General features: G+C 40.0%; 1 protein-coding gene across 10 annotated transcripts in view; it reads right to left on the minus strand.

The window, feature by feature from the left end:
- The window catches only part of Liprin-gamma, an 82404-nt gene that overhangs the window by 53708 nt on the left and 1859 nt on the right, over nt 1-26837 (minus strand). For 9 of the 10 annotated variants that reach the window (XM_046613799.2, XM_046613807.2, XM_046613798.2 and 6 more), the window contains exon 1: nt 24369-24528. The exons of the other annotated variant lie outside the window; for it this stretch is intronic. In XM_046613799.2, coding sequence (XP_046469755.1) covers nt 24369-24504 — 136 coding nt within the window. In that variant the 5' untranslated portion in view covers nt 24505-24528. Of the gene's footprint in view, nt 1-24368; nt 24529-26837 lie in introns of those variants that run through there. 10 annotated transcript variants of the gene reach the window in all.

A 26837-nucleotide genomic window follows, 5' to 3' on the forward strand; every position in this document is an offset into this window, starting at 1 on the left:
AGATGTTGTCCCAAAGCCTAGCGTTTCCTAAAATACACAGCTGTCGAGCGGAGGCGAAAAAGCCTTACAAGATGTTGCCATGATAGAATACATTTTCATGTGCCCACGTTGAACACAAAAATTTATACCTACAACGTGTAGAGCGGTTCGAGGTAAGTGCCCAGAAACAGCTGCCCTTTGCCCCTCGCAACTCTTCACGATTTAACGCACACGCGCGACAACTCCAAGCAGATGCTTTATGCGAAAGACTAATTCCTTTTGTCTTCCTTCGTATACTTCGGTATAACCGGCGAGGAGAATTTGTTTCTAATAACGTTAATGCCGCATCAACGAATCTCATTATCTGAATCACTTTATGCTAAGGAGCTCCCTTTCGACTCAGCAACTTGTTTAAGTTTTGATTTACAAGCCGTCGAAGCAGGAGGCGGTTGAATTGGAGCAGATGCAAAGTTATACATACATATTAATATAGACGTCGGCTTTCGTACGAGCTTCCCCACTTCCACCGTGGTTGCAATATCTGCTCCCCCTTATTGCCGTCGAACCCTATTATTGTGTATCGGTTGGACTTGGCCCCCGTAATGGAGAAACCTGACGTTGTCTAAGTAAGTCGTATCGCCTCTGACGGTGTTTGTAAGTATCGATTTCACGAGGCTGCAAAGTTTCAGTTGACTAAGTTGAATATGGGATCATTCGGTAAAGCGTTCAAGTCCTTGGTGTATATGCTAAGATGCAAACCGGCTTACAACGATACCTCAGTCTTTAAATACTGCAGACATGTTAATGGGATACCAAGAGCTAAGGTAAGTGCACCAGTCATTGACACGTTTAGACCCGATTATAGAACCTTTTACTTTCCAAAATTATAAATTTACGGCATAAATTGTGAATATCTCGATGATTAAAACCAATTGCTAGAGGGTTGGACACTTCAAATTTGTTTCTTGGTCATTTTAGAACCAAGGATCAAACAGATACAACCAAAAAAAGCCAATAACTAGGAAACTCAGCTTAGTAGTTGCACAAAGTGGATTTCCTGAAAATATTTATAAGATTTCTCATGGCTTCGGAATAAAGTGGAAAGGACGTCTACTCCAATTTGCTGAAATATCTAGTGAGTGTATTCGTTCATTGGAGTTCATTTTGCCTGATTGCTTTCACCGTTTGATTCCGACTGCGGGCCGTACGGCGGTAATTTCTCGAAGCCGAAACTCAAGCCAAATGGGATGACACCAGGTGAACCGTATCTTAGAAAACTCCGGACCACAACCTGCTGCTGCTGTTGCCATTGCTTCACTAGACCTGGCCGACTGTTTTATACCTTCAGTTGCGTAGCTAAAAGTTTGTACGCCGATTGTGAAATTGCAATATCAGTTTACCGGATAAATAATTGAATGAGGGGCAGGAATTTTCAACCTAATCTGAGGAGAATTCGTCAAAGTTTGAATTATTTGTCATTTCTTCTAGAGCACTTGTACTTTTTTGAGACATTTAACGTGTAATCCTCATACAATGACTATATTTCATGTGAAAAATGAATTACTCTCGATCGAATGATAACATCAAAAACGCTTCGCTTGCCATTTGTCTGGCCATTGTGTTTTTGAATCACGGCATTAGCCTGTCAACAGCTACATATTACGCGTACATACATGATCCAGATTCAGATTTCTCTGTCCCCGATTCGTCCAACCCTCTTTCATTATTCTGACGCCTCGCCGCTAGTTAGCGCAAGCTGACCCCTTTTAATTTCGAACCGTAGTACCTATTTCCTATTGTAATGTTCTACAATAGCAGTTTCCATGGATAAGTTATTACCCGTATCGCTTTGTTGAAGAATAAATCTTTGCAATGGATGGATTGAACGGAATAAAAGTAGTTCACACAATATCGATAGCGACGATGACAAGTTGAACTATTGAACTTGATGGGATATTTTGATCTACCTCCGTTACCCAACTGAACAAACAAGCCTGGTTCAGAGTGATAAAATCGTTCGGTTATGAGGGGAGATTTTCCTTTCATTTTTTTTCCATGGTAAATTATTGCGGCGGACTATCGAACGCGTCGACGGTGGTTGAATTTGATCAAAGTTTACCAAGGATCAAAGCCTGTCACGAATTCATACATTTTTATTGGATACGGGTCGGACTCGATTCTTTCTAGTCGTATAACCATGTACAACGAAATGTAAATCGAATAAGGAAATTTCCGGATATCTCCGGTTATTACGGTTAGTAAGTTTTCAGAATCAAAGAAGAGAATTTTTTTGAAAGTTCATTCATTTTTAATCATCCTCTACCCAACACGAAGACAAACCCATAATCCAAAGGTCTGAAACTCAATTTATCTTTTTTCCTTAAAAGTAAACCTAGAAATTTATGAAACGCGTAATGGTAGACTTGAAAACACATACCCTGCAGTATATACGCAACTGGTTGACCACTCTATCAAACCAATTAACGTACAAGTCACTTGAAGACTGCGTCCGATTCCCACTGCGATTATTGCCTCCAGTACATACATCCAGTGGCATATAATACGGCCTGAGTACCTATGTACGTAATTCGCGCACGGTGAGTTGAACGCCCTTCGACTGCGGTATAGATTGTCTATGCACAATCAGCCTGAGAGGCATGATGGGCCCATAGGTCACCTGGATGCAAGAAGGGTCACTCACCCCTGGCATTAGAAGTACATGTATGGCAACATGCAGGAGTGACGCACCCTTGCATGAATAGATGTGTCACGGGAAGTGTGTTTACCGTTGGAGTGTTACGGTGTTGGGACACCAAGGCTGTGTCGTGACGTCAAGGTATAATCCAGTTGCATTGTTCCCAAAGTCTTGTCTAAGGGTTTACACGAACGTGGATATAACGGAGTGGGGAAAAATAGTCTCTGTTCACACGAGGTACGGTATTTGTAAAATACGATCATCGTGAGAGAAGGCTGTCATTTCTGTTTGGAGCTCACGTCATGATTTTTTAACTCGTTACTACATCGGAGTGCTGTATCATACTCCTGAGGACGAGATTGAGAAGGCAGATTCTACTCGAAGGGTGCGATAGGTGCTCGTTAATAACGCAATTATAGATTATAATTCGGTTATGAGAGAATAATAAACGTTTATTGCCTTAAAAGGGTCCATGGGCAGGCAGGTATAAAACGAAATTACAGTATTAAACAAGGCTATTAAGATTGTTGCTAGACTGTTTCAAAGACCGAGGTAGCTAGTGGCAATCGTGCAGGCTACGAGCCTCCAGGTTATAAACTGTAATAATTAGATACCTGAAACGTGGCTATTAAGTACACCAGGCTATAATGGGCGTGAGATTCATCGAGTTGCGTTTTCATTAAAAAAAAAACTAAACAGGAAAAAATTACTCCATCGAGCTTATAGGTGCCTTATACTCGCTGATTGTACATTAAAATTTAAGGACCGCAGTGCCAGGTGTTGGATTAAAGTTAATTAAATACTCGATGAAATGTTTGGGCATGATAAAGAAATAACAATAGTGATGTGTACAACGTTCATCGGGTTCATCTACAACACAAGTCATGCAAAGCAAGAGTCGAAGCAGTCCACGCTTACTTGACTCAAGATTGAGACAAAGACTTGATCTACAACCCGACTTCAAGACTTTTGCCATGTTCGTGTTGAACCTCGTTAAAGTTAAGTTCCCTTAATCCAGATCCATGATGTGATACACGAAGAGGACTTAACGCGAGCATTATTCATTGCTGATGAAATATGGTTGCTCGCATGAGAACGAGAAGGGCAATTTAGGGTTGTCAAGACCATTGTCAGTAAACACAGTGTTCGTAGGCTAGTCGTAGTGCAGTAGTCGTTAGAACTACCGACAACTCATGGCCCTGTTTACCGATCACTCGGTCATTTTTACTACCACAATAAATTGTTTACAACAATATTTCGCGTTGCGTGTAATCGTAGGAAATTACATCATAACGAGGTTTGCGATAAATCATCAGACAGTGGTCGACTAATTCTTTCAATTAGGCATTAGAATAACCTAAAATGCGATTTGCACCCAGTCAGATAACATCGAATAACGGTTCAAAAGAACAGCGCGTACTCCCAGGAGGATTTCACTGCAAGTTCACCGTACCAGATGGGACTATTTGACATGGGTTGGCGGTATAATCGGAAAAAAGACTCGGAGATATTATCTCGAAATGAGAAGTTGATATTTGAACAACCGTAGACTACTCATGGTAAACCAAATATTTTCGTGTAATGGTCGCGGAGTTTCAGGCGACGTCGTCCCCCAATGTCTCGATCCGTCAATACCGCATTGTGAGTTCGTAGTTTTCGGCGTGGTAGGTATGACTCGACAAAATCCGAACGAAGCCGAAACGCAAACGCGAAACGTATGACACACGCGACTCCTGCACGCTCCGCACCCCCTCGCATGGGGACCATGGGGTATAGACTTGGGTTATGACGACGGGTGGTGGTGGGCCACGTGCGCGACTTGGTTCATTCACCAGCGGTCCACCTCTGCAGCCCGCACTGCAGGGAAACCCTCTCGAAATCGAGCTTTCGACGTTCCGTTCGTGCTACAGGATTATGGGGACATGCAAGTGTTCGTATACCGGTACAGTCCCACAATCCGTGTAGGACTACGCGGTACAGTCTGCGGAGAGACGTGGTCGAGAAATTCAGGGGCTGACGCTCTTCGTAAAAAAACTTTATACCGGCTTTATTTTTCGATGCCATGGAATTCGGATTCAAGATCAAATCGTACTTGCTCGAGTGGCTGGAAGGTATGAAACAATTCGTATGGGTGGTACTTGAAACGATGTTCTTATATATCTTCCGCTTGTACATCTTAAATTGAACTTATACTTAGGGGGGATATATATATATATAACTGTAAGTCAACAGTGGAGTTAGCTACTGCTGGAATAAAGTATGTCTGAGAAAAAGTGACATCTTTACAGAGAGAAAGACTTACGAGAAGGGAGCGACGAGGACGATAACGGTGTACTCAGAAGGGTTTATAGCTGCTCTCGAAACCCTCCTTGAATTCTTTTTCCGTGAATTTGACATGTTTGTACTAATATTTACGCCACTCTTATTTTACGGACGTTTTCACCGGGGGTTATATTATTCTCTCTTTGGTTCTTGGCGCTGCTTGAGTGAATTCGAGTGCTGACGTCGCGTTGTTCGAAGCTTGATATGATGTTACCCTGAATCAATGAAACACGGAATTCGACGGGTTTTCTGTCTGAAGCATTTTATTTTCGATTGAACGTCACGTTTCGCAATAGATGAGCTGATTATGGGGTACATTGGACTACGAAATCTTTGCAAGTAATGGTGGTTAACACGGCGTTACGCGGGGTTCGGTTGCACAGTGCCATAAATTTAACCGGTTTCTTTTCCTCCGCCATAACTGTTGAATAACAATTATTTTCAAAGAAAAAACTTATCAAAGATAGCAAATCAAAAAAACGGATACGTTTGCTTTACGGACACCGAAACCACTTACAATTAGAAGTTACGTGCATAGTATGCAAGATTTGTAAACCAAAACTATCGCTAATGACTGGAACGCAGCGAATTTTAGAAAGAGACAATCTGCATTGATCTTCAGCGTGATTTACTTTGAATATAACTTAATCCGACCTCTTGATACACGTGACTCGACTTTACGAAAATTTTGAAGCACCCTGAACTGACATCCCCACAAACAGCCGACAGCCAATATATTTGGGGGGGGGGGGGGGGGGGGGGGAAAGGGGTGAAATAACCCTGATACTCCGGAGTAAAAAGCGTTCGGTAAAAAGCGAAGCAGAGTTTTCTTTATTTCGTCTTTATGTTTTCCTTTCTTCTTTTTTTTCACTTCTGTTCGACGACTGCACCCCTGGTACAACCGAAACATCCTGTGAAAGGCACCCTCCAGATTATTGATTATGTATTACGCGCTTGCAGGCTGGCACTCGCGTTCAACGACTACTCCCTGCAGGCAAGCAGGGTTCACGCGTTCCTCATTTTCGCGAGTGGCGAACCCTAGAAACACGTCGAGAACTTCAGAACTTGGGAACTGCTGGGTACGAGGGGAAACGACACTGCAGGAAAAACGTCGAGATGCCTTCCCTGCAACATCTCGGAAATAGTCGGACGCGTCAATATTCGGTAAAGTTAACTTTATGCATAGACGAGCCGGAGCGAATGCTTCGACGAAAAAAAAGCGCCACGGAGTTTCTTCAATTTTCGTTTTCAATTAATCGTAAAGACAACCCAAAAGACTTTCGCGAATAAAATGAAAAATACCGGCGATGCGCAGTTGGCGAGCTGATGTATATATATATATATATATATATATTATGTGAATTGTACCCGAATTACAGCAAGATGAATTAATTTTTTTCAAACTGCAGATGGTCGCGGAATCTTTATACATTTTTCTTCGTCTCTATAACTTTCCCTGCATAAATATAGTCAAAGTATGAGAGGAAAAAAAATGGTGCCCTCATAATTTCTGGAAGAACCCTGTGTTACGGCGGTATGCCTGTGAGATATGAGAAAACTTTAAAAGATAATTTCTCTGACAGGCAATCAGGATATCTGCAGAAACTTAACGAGGGTTAGTAAAAGAATGGAAAAAGCAGGAAAAAGAGAAAAAGAAAAAGCAAAAAAAAAAAAAAAAGAAATAATAATAATTCCACCACCGTCAAGATGTTCCAAAAGTATCGTCGAAACTGCCGCGCCCCCGGGTTCTGCAGATGACGTTAATTCCAGCGGCATCACGGGGATCGGATAGACGAGTTACGAAACGGAAGCGAATAACGCCGTCCATTCTCTGATTCAAAATCACGCTCATTGTCCCTTCGTCCCTCTCGGCACGCTGTACTTACTACGCAGATCGCCGAGGGTGGTTAACAATTTCACTAATTTTTCCAGCGGCCGAAATAACGCTAACTGGAAGCATTACGCCCCAGATCCACTCCTGTTTCATTTCGTTCGTTCGGTTTGGTTTGGTTTGGTTTGGTTTGGTTTGGTTTGGTTAGGGTTGGCAGGGTTGAGTTGGGTCGGATTTGCAAATTGCGCGTCATCCTACGGCGCGTGCCGCAGGGAGTCCGCTCGCTTTGGGGTTTTCCTTCATCCACCCTCGATTTCTCTGGCTCCGGATTACATCCGTACGTACACGTGCATGTCGTGCGATTGAGCATCTCTGCACGCACGTCGTACGGAGCCGAGAAATGGAGGGTACGGCCATTTTGGGATAAGAAATTTTTATGTTTCTTCCTTTGAAAGAACAACATAAGTCAAAGTAACAAAACAAAATTCAGAGTTTATATCTGAGTAAATCAATTTTGATTCTATACATAGAATAATAACTAAAAAAAAATTCGTTTATTACTTATAAAGTTTGATTTGGTCTTTTTTACGTTGATAAATAACACCGGTCAACACGCATTTTGTGTTTGGGTTCTAAAAGAAAAAATATTTTTATTAGATAAGGTAACAATTAAACAAGATTCACTTTGAATTAAATTGATCTAAGCTTCAGTTTGTTTAATTGTTATATATTTACAAGAAATGTTTGAGAGAATAGGTAATTTTTCTAAAAATACCGAATTATCGTTCTGGTTTCTTCGAAAGCAATATTTATCCAATAAAACTATTGTTTCTTTTATTAGTTAAGTGGAAGAAATCAAAATTTGACATCTAAAACCCAGACTCAAAATTCGAGTTAACCGGTGCAATCTATACGGTCGTAAAACGCGTTTTGAAGATTACTCGAGCCTGATTCAACACCAATATATAAGTACTATAGATCCAATGCTAATTTAACTTGACTTCGTTATGCTCTCCCGACGTAATGTAATCGCAGAATTAAACGGTTCTGTCTAAATAAATTTCCCCCAAGTGAGTTATAGATAACTGGAGTTACGGTAATGGGATCACAGGTTATAAATTCGCAATCTACGAAAATCGAGATCAAATTGTACCTTACACCTACACGATGCTCAATATCGTTATGAAAATTTTGAAAAAACATCCTACATATTTCACACCGCGACAGTCGGTACAGTAATTTTATTGCAACGATTTTTTTCCTACAGTATTCTGTAACTTCGAAGAGCAGTTCTCACGATTCGTTAAAATTAATTGGGGCTATTCATTTTAGCTTTTGCTGAAAAGTATCAACGATTCAAATTCATGTTATACTATGGGCCACTTGAGGCTGTTCAAACTTTTACGAAACATTAAAGGAAAAGAGAAAATATAGAAATACGGCTGTGCGCATACGTATTTGCTATTGAAAATAGGAGAACACGAGGAAACTGAAATAACGAAGAATTGTCACGCTTTATGATTTTTTGTGTGATGGCTTTGAAGAGGAAATTATTATTCATTGTTTTATTTCTCAATTACGTCGCGAGTCAACGTATAACGATCCGGAATCGATGAAAACAAAAGTTCAACAGAGAACCAGGAAGATAAAATGTTTAACGCGTGATGTAAAAATCAAAATGTATAACAACCAATTTTATCCAAGCAAATTTGTTTGGAATAGAAATAATAATTCGAAAGTTCTTTAGAATTGTAACTCAAATCTTTCTACTGATGCAATCCAAGAAGATTTTTCTGCGATTTTATATCTATATGCGAATAAAGATGACGAACCGAGAAAATTTTGTCTTCTTTACTGCTCGCTGGTTGAATTTGACGTCCAGGTTATACGGTCCAATCTTGTGGGATGGATATATCTCAGAAAGTAATCTCTTTCGCAAAAAGGATTGCTTCGAAATTAGAACGAACCTTGCTCGAGCCGTCGGCAAAAGAGTGAAATCTCCGAAGCGTCTGAATACATTGAAAAAATATCATATTTCACAAATCGCGGATGAAAAATTCAGCAATGATCGTCAACTGTCAAAATTATTTGCATTGCAATTTTTCCCTCCAAAAATATGATCCGTGAGTATAAGCTACATACACACCATGTGCGGGAGTTTACTCGAGAGTATAATAAAACTCGGCTCAATTATAGGTATGCATTCCCTGACGAGGACGCTAATTCATAACGAGTCGCAAGTGTTGAAAAAGAATCACGCGGATATGATTGCCCATCAGTCGCACGCGACTCGAACAAAACAGGGAGAAAATTAAAAAATTCAACCATCGTTACTACAAGTCTGCGTCGCCGCGAGCATGCCGCACCAAAAGTGGCGGCGATACGAGAATCGTGACGCGCAGCACTCCGAGGGTGCAGAATCATCGGCAAGCTATCCAGCTGGAAATTCAATCAGACACCACTAGGATGTAAATATCGTTACGCCGCACGTACCGCCGGAAGCAGAATTGCGGAAATTCTTTACCGCGGCGGCGGAGGGGAAAAACGACAGCCGCAGTCGGGGTGAAAAACCTCGTTGCAAGTATATGCTCGGAAGCCAGAAGGGAGGTCATTGTTCACAGGACGATCCTCTCTCCGATCGAGTTTCCTTCGTTCGGGGTCGCAAAACAGGGACTCGAGGGTGCAGTTTTCCTGCATCGAACGACGCCTCGCTAGTCTTAAATAATACATCCGTCCAGGAAGAGGCGAGTATCCTTCGGAGGCAATCTAGCCTACACCAATACGACATCGACTGGACCTCCTAACATCCGGTTGTTATTCATCCAATAGATGTCCCGCGCCGCGAAGAACATCGCCCGGAAATTGGAGATCCTCCAGGGAGTTGTCCTCGGACGACCACCACCTTTACGAAGTGTACGCGGGTCGGCGTGCAAATTCCGAATTTGAATTGTTCCGAAAGCGCCGAAATCCGAATTTTTTCGTGCCGAAGAAATCAAATTTTGTCGAAATATCAAAGTCTCGAATGATCGGAAACTCGAGGCTCAAAACTCGGAAGGGAAAAGATTTCAAAAGGGCATACACGTATGTCCGTCAAGACAAAGTTCGAACGTGTGAAAATTTAAAAATCTGAAACATCGAAATTCCGAACGATCGACAATTTTCAGTTCTATGAATATCTAGCTTGGAGAAAACTTTACCACTTTGATTTTTCATTGCTTTGGATTTTCGATATTCTTACGTTCGGAATTTTGGTAATGCTCAAAACTCGGAAGGGAAAAGATTTCAAAAGGGCATACACGTATGTCCGTCAAGACAAAGTTCGAACGTGTGAAAATTTAAAAATCTGAAACATCGAAATTCCGAACGATCGACAATTTTCAGTTCTATGAATATCTAGCTTGGAGAAAACTTTACCACTTTGATTTTTCATTGCTTTGGATTTTCGATATTCTTACGTTCGGAATTTTGGTAATTCTGATTTTCGGTTTTTCTGATTTTCTACACCCACTCGTTGAGTAAACTGTGCTGTGCGAGTATAGTTTAATTTTCGGGAATTTTGCTCTATCGTAACTTGATTTTTCAAAGTTCAAGGTTTGATTTCTTTACTTCAAGTTTCGCCACCAAATAATTCGGATTCTGAACTTCAACCCCGCCCCGTACACACACGACGTACTCGTATGACCGAGCCCTCGATGCCATCACCCGAATAAAAACACCCCCGTCATTGTCCTCGAGGATGAGATGTGGTGGTAATAAAAGTGCAGCTACGTCGCATCCGAGAGCATGAAAATAGTCGAAAATACCACAGTTTCGACGAAATGAACCACGAAATGAGGCGGAGAACGAAAGCACTCATGCGGAGTGGCGTCGGGACTCTATGGGACCACATATATTTCTTCTCTTGGCATGTGCAGATCGTCACTGGATCGGGTTCGTTATCGAGATGGTATATCACGGCGATCGTTCATTCGAGCTGATGATCATTCTTGCCACTTGATACCTGCTGGGCATTTGCCACTCGACGTTATTCCTCCCGCTGTTCACGAGAGAGTCGCGTTCTTGTCCGTGATTCGAGATGACTGATCTGATCGATTGACGGTCGTGCAACTCGTCGTTATGAATAATATTTTGTTTAATATTCCAGTTGAACACTGTCCTCGATTCCGCTTCGAGATGCAATGTAATAATCATATCCTGAATTAATTTTAGCGAGCAATCAGCAGTTACCTGTACACTTCTGTCCAGACTCGTCTTAGCGAATAAACTCGTTAACTCTGTCGTTTCAAGACGATTTTTGATAAATAAAAAGCGACGTAATTGACGAAGCGACTCAATTAATCATAGCGTCGTGTAACGGTGCAAAGATATAACCTTATACCCTCATTTACATTAGAAATTTAACGTGCACGTATGAATGTAGATTACTCGTTTAAACAGTCTACACTTTCTGGTGCTCTCTGAATTCACGACTATAAAAACTCGAGGGAATACGGTATTTGAGAACGAAAATTAAACATAGTGTTTTCACTCTCTCTCTCTCTCTCTCTCTCTCTCTCTTTGATTTTCAAAAAAATGACTCATTGTTGACAGTCACGGTAGTTACGGTTATACGTTTTCTCTTTCAAAAAATTCGTCCCTCTGCAAATCCAAGATTCGATTACAGCAAAGACACGTTGAAATTAGTTAAACCAAAAAATCAAGACTCGAGTCAAGTTAATTTAAGTAACGCAAGAGCCGAGGTTAAAAAGTGACGAACTTGAGTCACGTTAAATTTACGGACACCGGAGCAGAACAGCGTTTTCCTAGCAATTAATTCCCACCGTTTATGAAACGTTTACTCACTCTTGCGCATATAATGAGAAATAAGATTGACTCAATTCGAATTTAATTAATTATACCGTTTGAAAAATGGGCGTAACAAGACTCGCCTCGAGTCGTTATAATACAGTCGTTAAAGGAGCGATCAATACGAGCCAGGTTAATTATCTGATTACGTATTAAATGTGTGATGATTTCCATCCATCAAGGCTTGTGTATGAATTACGGATAAATTGGCGTCGTTCGTCCGGACGCTTCCAGCGCCTTGCGTAGGTACCGACAAAGTTACACAAGGCTAACGACAAGTTCCATTTTAAATTGCAGTATACTTATCCTCGGTTTATAACGACAAAACAATTATTTCGCACACGCAGGCAGGCACGCGATAACGCGTGGCCCCGTGTCAACACGAAAACGCGATTTCAACTGTCGGCCCAGCCTTCTGGATAGAGTTTATTCCCAGGGTTTATTCCTTTGCATCAGCGTGAAAAACCCCCTGCAAATATTTTCTCCTCATCGCACGTCTGCGCAACGTATATTTGCTTTTTGGCTCTACATTCATAAATAATTGTTTGCGCGAGGGATATGGGCACGGGCATAAAAGTGCTCTCAGGAAGTCTCGCGGATCGGTAGTGATTTTTTTTTTTTTTTTTTTTTTGTAAAAAAAAATGTAGAAGTTGAAAAAAAAACAAAAACACTCCACCAAGCCTCCGTTATCCATTATATTTATTATTTTCTTGTTTCCCCGTTTGTTCTGTATATTATTGTGTCCCGCACGAAATTCTTTTTATACGTGAAATTATCAAATTGATTTACGGTCTTAATTACGCCGTAATGGATTCGAGGTATGAGAAAATATTCGCTGGTTGAGATTCCGTTTTCGTCGGACAGCCTTACAATTAGTTACAGTTTTCAATTTTGTCTCTTCTAATTCTTATACTACTTTCGAAATAGCTCCGAGTTTACACAGATGTTGTTAGAAAATTTGCAGGAATATAAAAGTTCAAATTCAGTTGCCACAGAATCATTATTATTGTTTTTGTTATTATTATTATTATTATTATTATCGTTGTTGTTGTTTTACTATCTCGCAGTTTCGAGAGTTTGAGTTTCTGTTGAATTTACCTCGCGATATTACGTCTCAACTTTTTTCCTCCACATGACCTTTTCTTCGGTTCAAACTCATTCTCATTCTCTCGAATAACAAAAGTTCTATTACAGAAATAAAAAAATGGTCGGTTTCACTCCAGGTTTTAATTCAATCCTCAACTTCCTGGTTCTGGCGCCACTTAACCTTCGCTAAGCCAAAGACTCGCGGTAAATTGTCTGCCACAATCTGTCGGCTAATTGCACTGGATACAATTATGTACAAAATTAGTTTGACGTCTATATACAGTAAGGTTCGGGTCGTGGTTTACTCAAAGAAAGATATTTGTTTTTTACTACTGCCCGCCTACTGTTGAGATCATACATACACCGAATAAGGTGCGAAAACTTGTGCTCCGTTTCACTACCAAGTGACTCAGCCTTATGGATGGCAGGTATTTAAATTTTCATCAAAAACGCGTTACGCTGAATTCAAGTATCGATAAGGTGTTTATACAGCTATATATATATATAATGTAGTATAATAAATATATTTATATTATTATATTATTATATATATATATAGCATAGCAGAATAAGAATGTATGTGTCCGTATATACCTCGAGTTTCAACGCTACATTATACACATGTGCAAATAAACGTCTTGAAGTACAAGATGATGAGCAGCACGTACTCGGGGGGTTTCATTATTTTTTTTAAATATCTTTGACAATAGTTGAAACTAATTACGAGAGTAATGATCTAATGAAATAGCGGGAAAAAATCGGTGGGTATAATAAATTTCAATATCACGAAAAGCGATTTTGGGTAATGATAAATTTATGGGCTGGGGTGAAAAAGTGGAATACGCACACAGCAGGAGGGTCGGAATGTCAAATTTTCAAAGAGCCCAAAATCTAATTCACACAATTTCAAAGTATAGAAAAGAAAAGTACAATATGTATATATGTCGAAAAGTAGAAATTTCTGTCGAGTTATACGATACACGATCGAAATACAAAATTGTCAGAAAAAAATAAAAATGCAACCGAAAAACCGAAACCTAAATTCTGAAACTGCTTTTCATCCAATATTTTTCTGCATATTTCGACTTTTCTATACATTCTGAGATATCAACGAATTAGGTTTTCGTTGCAAAAAAAAAAAAATTCATCACTCCCAACCCTTCTACCATTGTATAACCATTCTACGTTTCGACCCCCCACTAAATTTGAGGCTGAAAAAAACTAGCCAAAAAAAAACAAAACAAAACAAGAAAGAACCGATTTACCGGACGGTTAATAACAATAATATTCGTCTCGCGGTTATGCTCACGGTTTTCCGTCGGGTTTGCGTAGCGGGTGGCGAACAGTTGGATGCAGAGGTTGGTGGCTTAGGTCGAGGGGCGGGAGGCAGGGGAAGGCGAAATGGAACGAAACGGAACGAGGAGAAACTCCGTGCAGGCTGCAGTGACGAAGGAGACTCACTCTCCCTCTCCCTCCCTCTCCCTCACTCTCTCTCTCTCGGTATCGTTTGGGTCTGGGAGCGAGAGAGGTCGGGGAGTTGGGGTCGTCGGCCACCCCGCTAGGGGCAAATTGTTGGCGGGTTTGCGGGGGTGGAAAACGGGGGTTGGAGAGCCCCGATCAATACTCGGCCCGACTGGAAGGTACCCGTTGTGGCCGCAGGGGGTTGCAGGGGGTTGCAGGGGGTTGCAGGAGACGCGGGAGTTTACGGTCTACCTGTGGATCCGCGTAAACCTGCACCGAGTGACTGCGTGTGTGCAAACCTGTCGGTCGGTCGTAGACGGATAACCAGGACGCAAAGGGTGCTCGTTGCTACGTCATTGTATTTCGTTTAGCTACGCGTGCACGATGCAGGGCGGGGGGGAATTTGAGGGTGGGCTGGGGGGGGGGGGGGGGGGATGGAAACGTTTTCCGACAAGACGCGAGACTCTCTTGCGTTTTTCCATTTCAATTTCCTCTCTTTTTTTTTTTTTTTTGTTTTTTCGTTACTTATTTTTATTTGTATCGCAAACAAATCGCATGGCGCGAATGAATTCAGGCTTTTCATTGGTTTCCCGGATCGGAAATTCTTGTTTTATAGATAGCTTTTGTGACACCGATCACTTTTCTGCGCATACGTCAACGATTTTGAAGGTGTTTCAGATTTTGGTTTCTTGAATGGAAATGGTTTGCGAGATATTGAGCTTTCGAAATTTAAAAACGACGATTTTTTTTTTCTACGTACGAAAGAATCTTTGAACGTGTACATTTTATTAGATTCCTGACACCGAAAAAATATCTTTAGCTTTCCGGTCATGGTGTCTGAAATTTTGAGTAAGGTTGTTTTTTTTTTTTTCTTTTTTATATTAAAAAAAAATAATTCGTAGATCGGTGCGAGGAGTAGCTGCAAGATATAAGCGAAGAATGGTGGAAAAAATTCAAGAATCAAGAATATAAATTATAGGATAGAGGGCTTAGCTTTCGGTTTTCGCGATTCGAAGAAAATGAACGAGATGGGAGAGAAAGGAAGAAAGAGGAAAACTTATTTCCCACCCATTACAGACTGATCGGAAAAAAGATGATATTTTTCCTTGTGAGGATATAACAACCTGGCAAAATTTGATTACATACACCGGAATTCAAGCGGGAGGGAAAATCAGGAAATGAGAAATGATAATGGAATAAGGATATTGCAAATGACAAGTTTGTTGGCGGAGAGTGAAGCGTGAACTCATCTTAATTTTTACGCGTGCAAAAGTTGGTAAAAAGTTCTCGGATGCCGGATTACACGAGTCCTAATTACGGCGAATTCAAGCCGTCCTTGATTGAGTTTGCAATTCTAATTTGACTAAAAACTCTCGCAACCGTTCCTCGAGACAAAGAGTGAATCCCAATAGAAAAAGTTGTTCACAATATTGACCCTGGCAAAGAGTCTCATAGCTCACCCCCGAATAAAAATAATTTTTTTATTTTCGTTTTGATAATCTGAAGGAAAAATTTTTCAATTTCAAAGCATTAAAAATTCTAAAAATTTACGAATCTCTAGAACTTTTACCCCAGCATATTGTTCGGAAATCAGCTATTCGCAAATTAACTCAACAACTCAAGCTTATCTCGATCTCTTTTGTTATTGCACCTGCGTTATTGACTCCTTAGGCGTCTGTTTCGAATTGGAAATGAAATCAAGTGACATCTGGAAGGTGAAAAAGTAGATTTTTCCCTCTATCCGGCAATATTACAGGCACAGTGGTTAAGTCTACAGATCTGTCCAAATTTGAGCAGCAACGTATACCCATGATCGTGTTGTTTGTCGGATAAAAAAAGAATAAAATTTTTAAATCGGAATACTCTAATTTCTGTCAACTTACAATTAGTTTGAAACTGATAAGTTACACAAGCCTTTAAGTTCTCTGTAGAAAATACCCCGGAGCAACGGAGTTACGTAAACCTTTTTGAAAGTGAAATCAGTTCTCTCAAGGCATGAAACGAATTTTCATCAAGGAAATAGGATACCATCCGAGTTTAAAGATGCTTTGCTCAAAGATCGTAAAGAAAATGGCAAAGCTTCGGAGCCGATTCGATAATGCTTTTTAAAAAATACTTCATCGAAGTCTCGAGTTATCACTTATGCTAAATTCTAATTACAAACGAATATCATACATTGGGGAAATACATGTAGCCTCAATTTTATCACTTCGTGTTATTTGACTAGCCGACCAAGTTTCGTTTACTCATCGAGATGCCGCAAGCTCGAAAGAGAAGAGTCGACGAAAGAAAAAAACAAAGAAAGAAAGCTCAGAACGATAAAAATTCTTAAAAATCAAGGTACAGGCGTGCTCTGCAGGCCGCAGAGTAAATGGACGCGTAACGCGACGTAGTTCCGAAAACCGCAAAAACAGCTCGCGTACGCAAAAGCAGCGATGTAGATATCTGACGCTGGAGCGAAAAGCGGGGGAGCGGATCCGACGACCCGCCTTTTGACGAGATATTCAGTCACGGAACATAATGGCCCGGAAGAGCGAGTCGCCACTGTATCTACATGGTGCATTACACGCCATGGTACATGGGCATGTATACTTCCATGTATACATACAACACATAACGCCATGATTCGCGCCCTTCGCCGTCTCATTGTCAGTCAAAGAGCAAGGAGAGAAGGGGGAGGGAGGAAAACTCAAGAACGTCATGTGCATCCCTTCTTTTCTCTCCTCTGACATCTCCCTCCCTCTTCGGTTGACACAGTTTTATACGTGCTGCATGCACTCGTTGCGTTACACCTCGTATACCTACAACCTAAATGTACATATGATACGTGACGTACGTATAAGGTATCGACCTACCACCTACGCATCGCCTAGATATATATATATATATATATATATATATACGGAAGAATCAACGGTGAATCAAAAGGTTCCCTATCCCCGGTGTAACCCACATTACAATCGCGTGTTGCACAGACCAGCGTCGCAGCTGTCGAGTGTAAAATTACATAACTGTTGTTGAGAGATTTGTCATCTGGTTTTAATGAATATTATTTCGGAGTTGAACCTACCCGCGAAACACGTTTCTACGCAGTTTTTTTTTAAAAAGAATTATATTCCATTTCAACCGTCGGGCCACGCGTATTCATTTTTCGAAGAGAAGCTCTAATTTATGATTCTCGCGCAGAGTGGGAGCTTTTGCAGAGATAATAAGGAAAAGATGCGAAAGCTTGTTTCAATATTCGCGAGTGTGAATTAATTTGTTTTTTTTTTTTTTCAATTTATTTATTTTATTTCTTTTACTTCGCACTCATCGACGTTTGTCCGTTTTATTTGCCAGACTTTTCGCCTGGCTATAACCGAAAATATTCCTTCGTATATTTTCGACACTCTTTGGTCTAAAATTAAACACCGACTTGGCATGATTTAATGGTAATTTCACGTTCCCGCTGTAGTTCGGCTGAGAATAGACATTGTGATTTTATTAAAAAAAGAAGAAGAAAATAACAATAAAGAAAACACACACACACACACAGACTCAAAACGAACAAAATGTTCCACTCAAAGGTTACAGCGCAACTAATATATAGATAGAGCTAACGAACCGAGTCATTAGCAGATCGGGTTCCTCAAGAGTACAACGATAAGAAAATAAAATAAAAAGAACCGATATTTTGCGCAAGTTCTTCGTTGAAATCGACGTTATAACGCAACTCGCAACGTTTAATGCAACATCTATTTTCTTAAATTTTATTTCTTTTCTTTTCCTCTCTTGTAATTCACTCGGCATTTAACTTTGAAAACACTGGTCCGCGATAAAAGGGACGAAACAATTTCAGTTACTCGTCCGGTGTATATAATTAATTGGATAAGCATTTCTTGAGTCGAATCAGCGGTTTAAATTGAAAGGAAAACTTATTCAATTGACGTTAGTTCACCGATTATTGTTCGTTGCGATTGAATGGAACTAAAATAATTCTATCGATACGTATAACGTACACATATACCTACACGAGACAGAAATATGTATGACACTTGGCACTCGCGTCTTTATATATAATTTTAACGTGATTCCCCGATGAGACTGTAAAATTTAATACGCTGATTGTTGATAAGTCGAAAAAACTTGATTAAAACCCTGCAGGAACAGCTCAGTGGGTTTACCATAACTGACTAGGAAATTTTTTCATATTCTTCGAAACTTAAACAATAAACCGCGGAGAAGAAACAAAGAATCGGAGTAAAACTTGAGCGATTTCGAACCACACAGATATAAATATCCAGCAACGACTCGATATGAATGGAATTTTTGGAATAAATCCCAATTAAAACAATTGTCAGTCTCGTAATTTATATACCTAACAGAGAAATTCAGATGATCGAGGTTAGCTTCGTCTATTTTATTTGCCGGTAAAACCTAACAAAACATTTTCCACCCTTGCAATATTATTATTTATCTTATACCTTTTTCCCCACACAAAGGAAATTTTGATATAGCATCAGGGGTAACGCGATAATTAAAACTCAGGTGCAAAAAGCTTCGTGCTCCGAATCACCCGGCAGCCAGACGATATTTTGATAACGACCCTTTATTTTTCCTCGACCTTTATCAGCCCCTGGGTTGAAATACCACCAGGCATTTCAACCCTCGGCTGTACGGCTCAATTCCACTCCGTTTCCATTCCCTTTTCCCCTACATCAATTTATCCAATTAAACATTCGTAAACAACGATATTTCGTCGAGAGATAAACGACTCACTGCAATTCTCTATTGCCGGGAGTCTGACTTTTCGATTCTCGGATTCTCCGCCGCGTTCATTTAGTGCCAACCCTTCGTTAATCATCGGCTGATTTACATCCACTCCCGATATCAAGGAATTAGGGGTTGATGAAAAATTTCAACCATCCAAACGAACTACCGATTTATTTTCTCTCATCAATCGCAAAGTCCGATTTGATTCGATTACAAAAACGAAAAGTTCGTAGGTATGTCACACTCTTGAGTTATTTTGCATCAAAGTTTTTAAATCCGGTTGCTCCGGCTTACTTCACGTTTGACTGATATTGACCGATTGAAAAAAAAAGCATTGTCGATGGAAAAATTTTGCGAATAAACATTGCAGATGAAATGTAATTTCAGCAAAGCCTTAATTAATTGATCTTCAATTAGCGTTTCGGTTCGCAAATTCCTGTACTTTTATTTGCACAGCTTTAGAGAATAATAATTAAAACTCGGAGCTCCGTAACTTTTATTATTATTATTATTATTATTATTATTATTATTTATTTTCTGATATTATTATTTGTCGAAAATGGGAATGAATATCTAAATTCGAGGAATCACTGTAGCATAAAGGTGTAAGTGTTAACTTTGGCAAATGGATAATAATAGTAAATGAATTCATTCAAATTTGCGACAAATACGATGCGCTGCAAGTTTTACCACTGCAAAAGAGAAAATAATAAATGGTGTAAAAATGTCGACTTCGCACCCAGCGTTGACCCAAATTGAAAGGAGAGGCGAACTTGTTAGCGAGGCGTAAGTATATAATATATTTATACACACACGCACACACACACACACACACACACACACACACACACACACACACACACACACACACACACACACACACACACACACACACACACACACACACACACACACACACACACACACACACATACATGGCGGGACGATCGCACCAACCAACAGCAATACGTATATATATTATATTATACCTATCCGTTTCCGAGTCTCTGCAACCGCGTAGAAATATATCCTGCACTCGACTCAGTTTCCACGTTAGAATTCTATTTAAGAACCGGTGCGGAGTTGTCCCATAGGCGAACGCGTGTACTCGAACTATAATTACTCTTTTGTGCTCGTAGCTTTCGCGGCGGCGGCCGCAGACCGCGGATTGTCATCGTATCATCCCCGTGGTTTCGGTGGAAATTTCAATGCCCTTAATTCGGGTTGGAAATTAAGGGTTGCGGACTGCAGGTTCAATTGAATGAGGGGATAATTAAAAGAGGCCGCACATCCAAACATGAAGAAAAATAGAAAAAAATGGAGTGAAATTGTTCTTTCTTCACGGCATATTTAATACGTCTGTAGAGTTTTTATTTTAATTTTTTCAAACGGTACTCGCAGCCATTTTTAAATTCTTCGCTTCAATTGCGAAGCCAGAGCGGAAATCTCCAGTTGGAAACAATTCAGCTAGCCGGTAAAAGTGTGAGTAGCGTTGTACACACATACGGTATTACACGGGATTCTAAAATGACCGATGATGTAGTCACCGAGATTGTAATAAATCACTGCATTTGCATATATTATTTGGGTTATACGTATACCAGGATTTCCAATCTCTCTGTGATTCCAAGATTCATCTACGGTACAGGCTATTGCTCAAGAAATATTGCACCCTGTACTTAGCGATTATACTCGAGATGCGAGGGGTGTTATGTTGTTCTGTTCATCGAAGTGGACGCCTGAGCCAATGACGCGAACGTATTAAGAACTAAACGTCATGCACACTCAAACCAGGGTGATACTTATTTAGGGCTGGAACGAATTTTTTATCGGACGACACCCACAAATGGACTCCATATAATTTAAAAACAGTTGCCGTATTTTTTCAGATTTTTACCACCAGGATGGATTTCCCGATTTAAAATACACGTGTTTCAGCTATAACCTCAGTATATGTATTTTATTGTAAGAGTGATAATTTTCAAAAAAATGTCCAACTGCTAGATTTTTGTGAGCATTAGCGCTACTATATCTGATAAAAAATTCACATCGTTATACCCGGCAATCTGGACGAATTGTACGCCCTCTGAACCTGACTTTACTTTTCATTTAGAGGGTGTGCAATTCGGCCAGATTGCCTGGTATAATGATGTGAATTTTTCATCAGACAGCAACACCAATGCCCACTAAAATCTCGCGGTTACAGATTTTTTTTAAATTTATTACTCTTACAATAAAATATAACCGAAACACGTGTATTTTAAATGAGAAAATCCACCCTCTTACAGGCAGGGATCAGAGTTGAGATAAAAATTTGAAAAAATTAGGGAATTATTTTTGAATTATTTGGGGGGCGTCTGATAAAAAATGCGGTAGAATCCTAAATGAGGATCACCCTAACCCATACGTACATACATATAAAAGCAAAAATGTTTCTTCCTCGTTTTCAAATTCTGTTACCTCAATATCTAGCCGTCTCTATCTCTTGAAATTCTGCCGGAGGGTTATTCAATTGCATTGAGGCAGAATTCTGCGTCAGTTTATGCGCTATCACTATTCATGGACTGTACCTGTACTCTCCTCGGCAAATATTCTCTTTTAGCACAAGTGCGCCAATTACAGGGTTTATTCAAACGCTCTGTAGAAATGGAGATTTCACCAGTCAATAATGAATTTGTTATAGGTATCAGGCTAGGTATACTCGAATAAATCTACAACACCAATCTATTTCCAACAGTTAATCCCTTTCTTCTATACATATGCACAACTGAGAACGGTTCTAATTAGTTTCCACCGAGGGTTCTTAGCAGTTGTAAATTACTTTGGATCGACACGGAATTCTGGTGATGTATAATACGCATGTAATTACACGATGCTAACGAGAGATCACTCGGAATCGCTTAGAATTATCTGATCGTGAGTATTAGAATAAATTTTGTTTTACACTGGATTAATCCCAAAAGTATACATTGCCTGGCTTATCGTCAGTCAGCGAGTGCTCATCGATTTTTCGGATTGTTAGAAACGTTCAAAGATTGAGGAAGCTCGAATGAAAAATGCTTTCTTCCTTGTCCCGTTGTATCCCAAACCCGTGTCCTTCCAGAGTTAAGATTGACGTCATAATTGACAAGAAAGTCGGCATTCAAACATAGGGGATGTATAACGTATCGCTCAGTACACACGTATGAATAACCGTTGAATTATTATTACAGCGAAAAAAATAAACATTCCCATCATTTCTAAGACAAATCACCCACAATATTCCTCAAGCAATCATTTCAATTTAGTGTTTTATTTTATTTATTTTTTTCCTAACCTCAAATTACGACCAGCGATAAATTTCGAGGTTGCAAATCACTCTCGAAGATTGGCAGGAAAAACAGACGAAACAATGAAAGAGAAGAAAGAAAAACGTCGAAAAGATTTACAACGTGCTTTCAACTATATTGTCTATTTGATTTGTCGTGCGTCAACTCAGTAGAAAATATCCCGAGATTGATGATACACGCTGTCGAATTTCACTTTCCGAGCTTTTTCGCAATGCTTTATATTCGCGAATAATGCCGCGAAGAAATCAGCGATTTTTTTTTAATCCGAACCTCTATTATAATACCGCGGTTATAACGGGAGTAATTGTGAGGAGGTTCAAGAACGAGTTCAAGAACTAGCCGTGGGCGCCAAGTTAAAAGGGTATCTACAATACCGCAATGGCCGAGGGGTGGTATTATTTTCCTGTTAACAAGAACGTTTTTTTTTTTTTTTTCTTCAACTAAACTTTCAGCTTTCAAAAAGTTTCTCCAGTTACGCCGGAAGGCCGCAGGCGAAGGGGATTGCAACAACTGCTGTTGACTTATGGAAATTCATTTCACCGAAGGTATAATAACGCAAAAGATAAGCAGAAGATGCTCCAGATACTTGCATGACATTTAATCCCGATTTGCTTCGAAATTCATAATAAAACATTGAATTTTAAAAATTGGGAGGAAATAATGCGTCCGATGATTTAATAAGAAATTGACGATGCAATTACAGATATTGTCTTCTTTATCTCTCACTACCTCTCTGTCTGTCTCCCGCTTTTTTCTTTGTGTATTTTGAAACGTCCCTGAGTAAATGATTCGCCGCTTTGATTGTACAGGGTGAAATGGAAACACTGTAAGTCTCACGTAATAGATAAGAGGCCAATGAGGTAGGGATAGAATTGTTACGGGGGAAAAAACCGATGGTGTGTGATTTTCCGATGAATCGTAACTGTTTACGACGCGAGACAAATATGGTAGACGGAAGTGCGTGTTGATCAGGAAGGGAAGTGACGACCCAATTACACGCGAATTAACATTCGAGCGTATGACGTATCGTTGATTCAAAACGCACTCGACATAAATTCAACGTCGAACGTGCCTAACTATAAACACGCGTTCACTAAACCAAGCTGAATTCCAACCAGGTCAAATTATCTGTCAAAGTCGATATTCCGTATATTTACATCGGTAAAAATGTTAAATAAAAAAAAGTTTGAAAAAAAAAGGTGATGTCGTCGCGTTCTCCCCCAATTTTACAAGACGTCGCAAAAAGCGTGAAACAAATGATCCGGATATACAATTTCCTGTTTATCGAATGTCGATGAAAGAGACTTTTCCTCTTGGTGTAAATAATTGTGTTTTCCAAGGTTAAAATCGATTCTGTAAATTGGCCCGCGGCGAAGTATCATCAAATATGAATTCCGCTTCATATTTTTTACGAGAGTTATTCAAACGAAGGGCAGACGATCACTGTCACATTGCGAGGGTCCCAAAACACTCGGTATAATAACAAGGGAATCGTTTTCGTCAAAATATATTGCGGACATTCAAATCCAGCACAAAAGCATGACTGCGGAGGTGAAAATGGGAGTGAAGTCAAGTGAGTATTTTCTTCACCCGATTTCAAAGCGAGTAAGAAAAAGAATGAACAAAAATTGTAGTATTTCAGGTAGGTGTCGCAAAGGAACTTCACGATCATTGTCATGATAATATGAAAAAAAAATAATATTCTTTTCGGATAATTAAACGGCACACGAATGACTCGCCTTGCAGGCATTCAATGCCTGTAAAATGCAGCTAGTCCAGCAATTGATTCACACGTATTGTCGATATTTCTGCACAATAGCATGCAAAGTGAGAATCAGAGTCGCAGACTGCGGTTGACGTCGGTTCTACGCATACGTATCCAAGCGCGCGAAACTCTTGTTAGGTACGTTGACACAAAAGTGTCATCAGCTGTTATGGCAGCTGCGTTTTTGCGGATCTCCGTGACGCATTGCATCCCGCACATCGTGCACAGCATCCGGATTCGTACGAATAATAAAAATATACGCCACGCCGCAGTTGTACATTGAATAGGAATTTCGCAACTTACCGATTGATAGAATATTCGCGTTCATAAACCAGAGGATCCACTTTATCCGGTAGCAAAGTCCGCGTTTTATCGCGGAAAACCTCGCGTCGAGAACATCAAGGAAATTCATCGTGTCGGCCCAGCGACGACCGCACATCGCCCTGACAATCAGCGCACTGGGTGATCCAAATGTATTAATCCTGGTTCAGAGCCGCGGTACCGCTTAGAATCTGGGGTTGCCCCTACTTATCCTCGATAACAACGCAGCTACGCCCGCTTCATTCGTACCTAATTGCGACCTGCCGGATGTCGCTCTATTCGACGTCACGACAAAACGCTACGCGTCCCGACGCCAAGCCGTCTGCTGCAGGGTCGCTGTTGCGCTTCTTAATTCACCGATTCACGTCGCGATGTGTGAAAGGCGTTTCAATTGCATACACCGACGAATACCGTCAGACTCGACTTTCGTTTTTTCATTTTGAAATTTTTTTAATACCGCAAGAATGAAAAGTTAAGGAGTAAAGTGCGATTGTTTAGGGAGAAGGAATTCCGTTTCAATTAAAGCTTTCTCAAATTCATTTCGGATTATCCAATTATCCGTCGTTAATTAACTATTCTTGTAGTTGTGCAGAGATATGCAAGTGTCGGAATTTTTCGAGTGAAATCATTCGAATTGATCTTTGATATATTTCAATTTTTTCACTATTCAGATTCTAGAAGCTTTCTTCGATTACGAATGTTCCAACAGATTTAGTGAACTTTTAGTGAAATTAAGTAGGTATATAATAGTTATAGGTACGGGCGTTGTTGGTCGGAAAAGTAATGCTGGCAGTGATCCAAATTTACCGGTAGAATGGATACAACGAATTGGTGATCAGTTTTCATTTTCGAGGATTGCGGTTAGAAACTACTTGAGAATATCTCATGTCGAAACAATTCATACGTTGTTTCATTCTTGTTTGAACTGAAATATTGTATTTCTGTATATATCTTGATCCCCCAAAAGCACCTCTGGTGCAAAAGGCTTGCGCCAAGTACAACATTAAAGTGGAAAGTATCAACAAAAATTCACTTTGCTACTTAGAAACCAAACCATCCAAACAACAATATACATTCAAATAAGTACCAGCAATAATATCCTGCCAACAAAAAAAAAAAAAAAAATAGTGAAATCAAAATCTTTGCTGCTAAGTATATAACTTCTTCGCAATAATAAGAAATCAATACTAAAAATGTAAAATTAGATACGAAATTAAGAATTCGGGGTTAGTTGAACTTGGCTGGAAGATGTTTATATCTGTATTAACATTGCGTCTTGAATAACGATGCCTTTACTTTTATGGTCATAAGAGCATAGTTGTTGAAATAGTCGGGATAATGAACAAGAAACCATTTGAAAACCTTTTCAACGCTGGCTCTGATATTCTTTTCGTCCGATCATTCGCATCATGCGTCATGTGCAGCTGACGGATTGTTCAATTTAATCGTATACCGCACTACCAGGTTACGTTATTATAGACCAGGCACGAGCGATCGACTCTTCGTGCCTCGATCGTGTTGACACAGAGCTTAAACGAAAGCTCTTAAAATCTAAAAACGTACAACACTTGTCAAACGTCAAATTTCATCGTAAAAGACGAGAAATGTGTGATAATATTTTCGCCGGGTACGTCAAAGGTTTCTCTTCGCGGTAAAAGAAAGTCCGTTGTCTCGCTTCTTTATTTATTATTTTTTTTTAAATGAAATTTTCGCAATCAGTGTCGGTATAGTTACTCTGTTTCATCGGTGCGTTAATTCGTTATACTAAATCGAATTAATTGCCCTACACCAAATCTGTATCGCACATTAACGACCTCTTCAACCCATCAAATGATGACCGCCAATTACATTGTGAATGCCAAGTGTGACCTTGCGCACATTATACAAGTACTGCCAATTTAATTCGCACGCGAATCTTTTAGCTCTCTCCTTCCCGGTTAATATCCAGAATATCGTCACCCGCAGAAATAATGATATCGTATTCGTAAATTTGAAATCTGAATTTTAAGTTACGCCTTTTACCAGTTTAAAACTCGTGCGACGCGTGCGGGCGGCAACTTAAAAGGCAAGCTTGGTGCAGCAGTGTTTTTAAGACAACAAGGGGTTCCTCGGACGTGGGTGGGGAAATTTTCTCAAGAGGTTAGCAATTAGAGCTACCACCACCACACGTAATGGATCTTTACCCCGCGTACCGCGGCTCATAATGCCTTCGAGTTTTTAAACTGCACACACCTTGTACCTAGATCAAGGAATTTTTTCGCATCGTCGAGTAAAGGTGCACGAGTCATGCAAATTTTTTTAATTTACTTTTTCACAAGCCAATTTTTTTACTTTCACCTTACCGTACGGATCATTTTATTTTTCATCTTTTAGACCCGAGCGTTCCGTAATTTTATTTTCATAGTCAGAACGTAATCTTCGACGCAATTAAAAGTAAGGTGAAATATCATT

Source organism: Neodiprion pinetum, chromosome 2 (assembly GCF_021155775.2).
Source record: "Neodiprion pinetum isolate iyNeoPine1 chromosome 2, iyNeoPine1.2, whole genome shotgun sequence".
Lineage (NCBI taxonomy): Eukaryota > Metazoa > Arthropoda > Insecta > Hymenoptera > Diprionidae > Neodiprion > Neodiprion pinetum.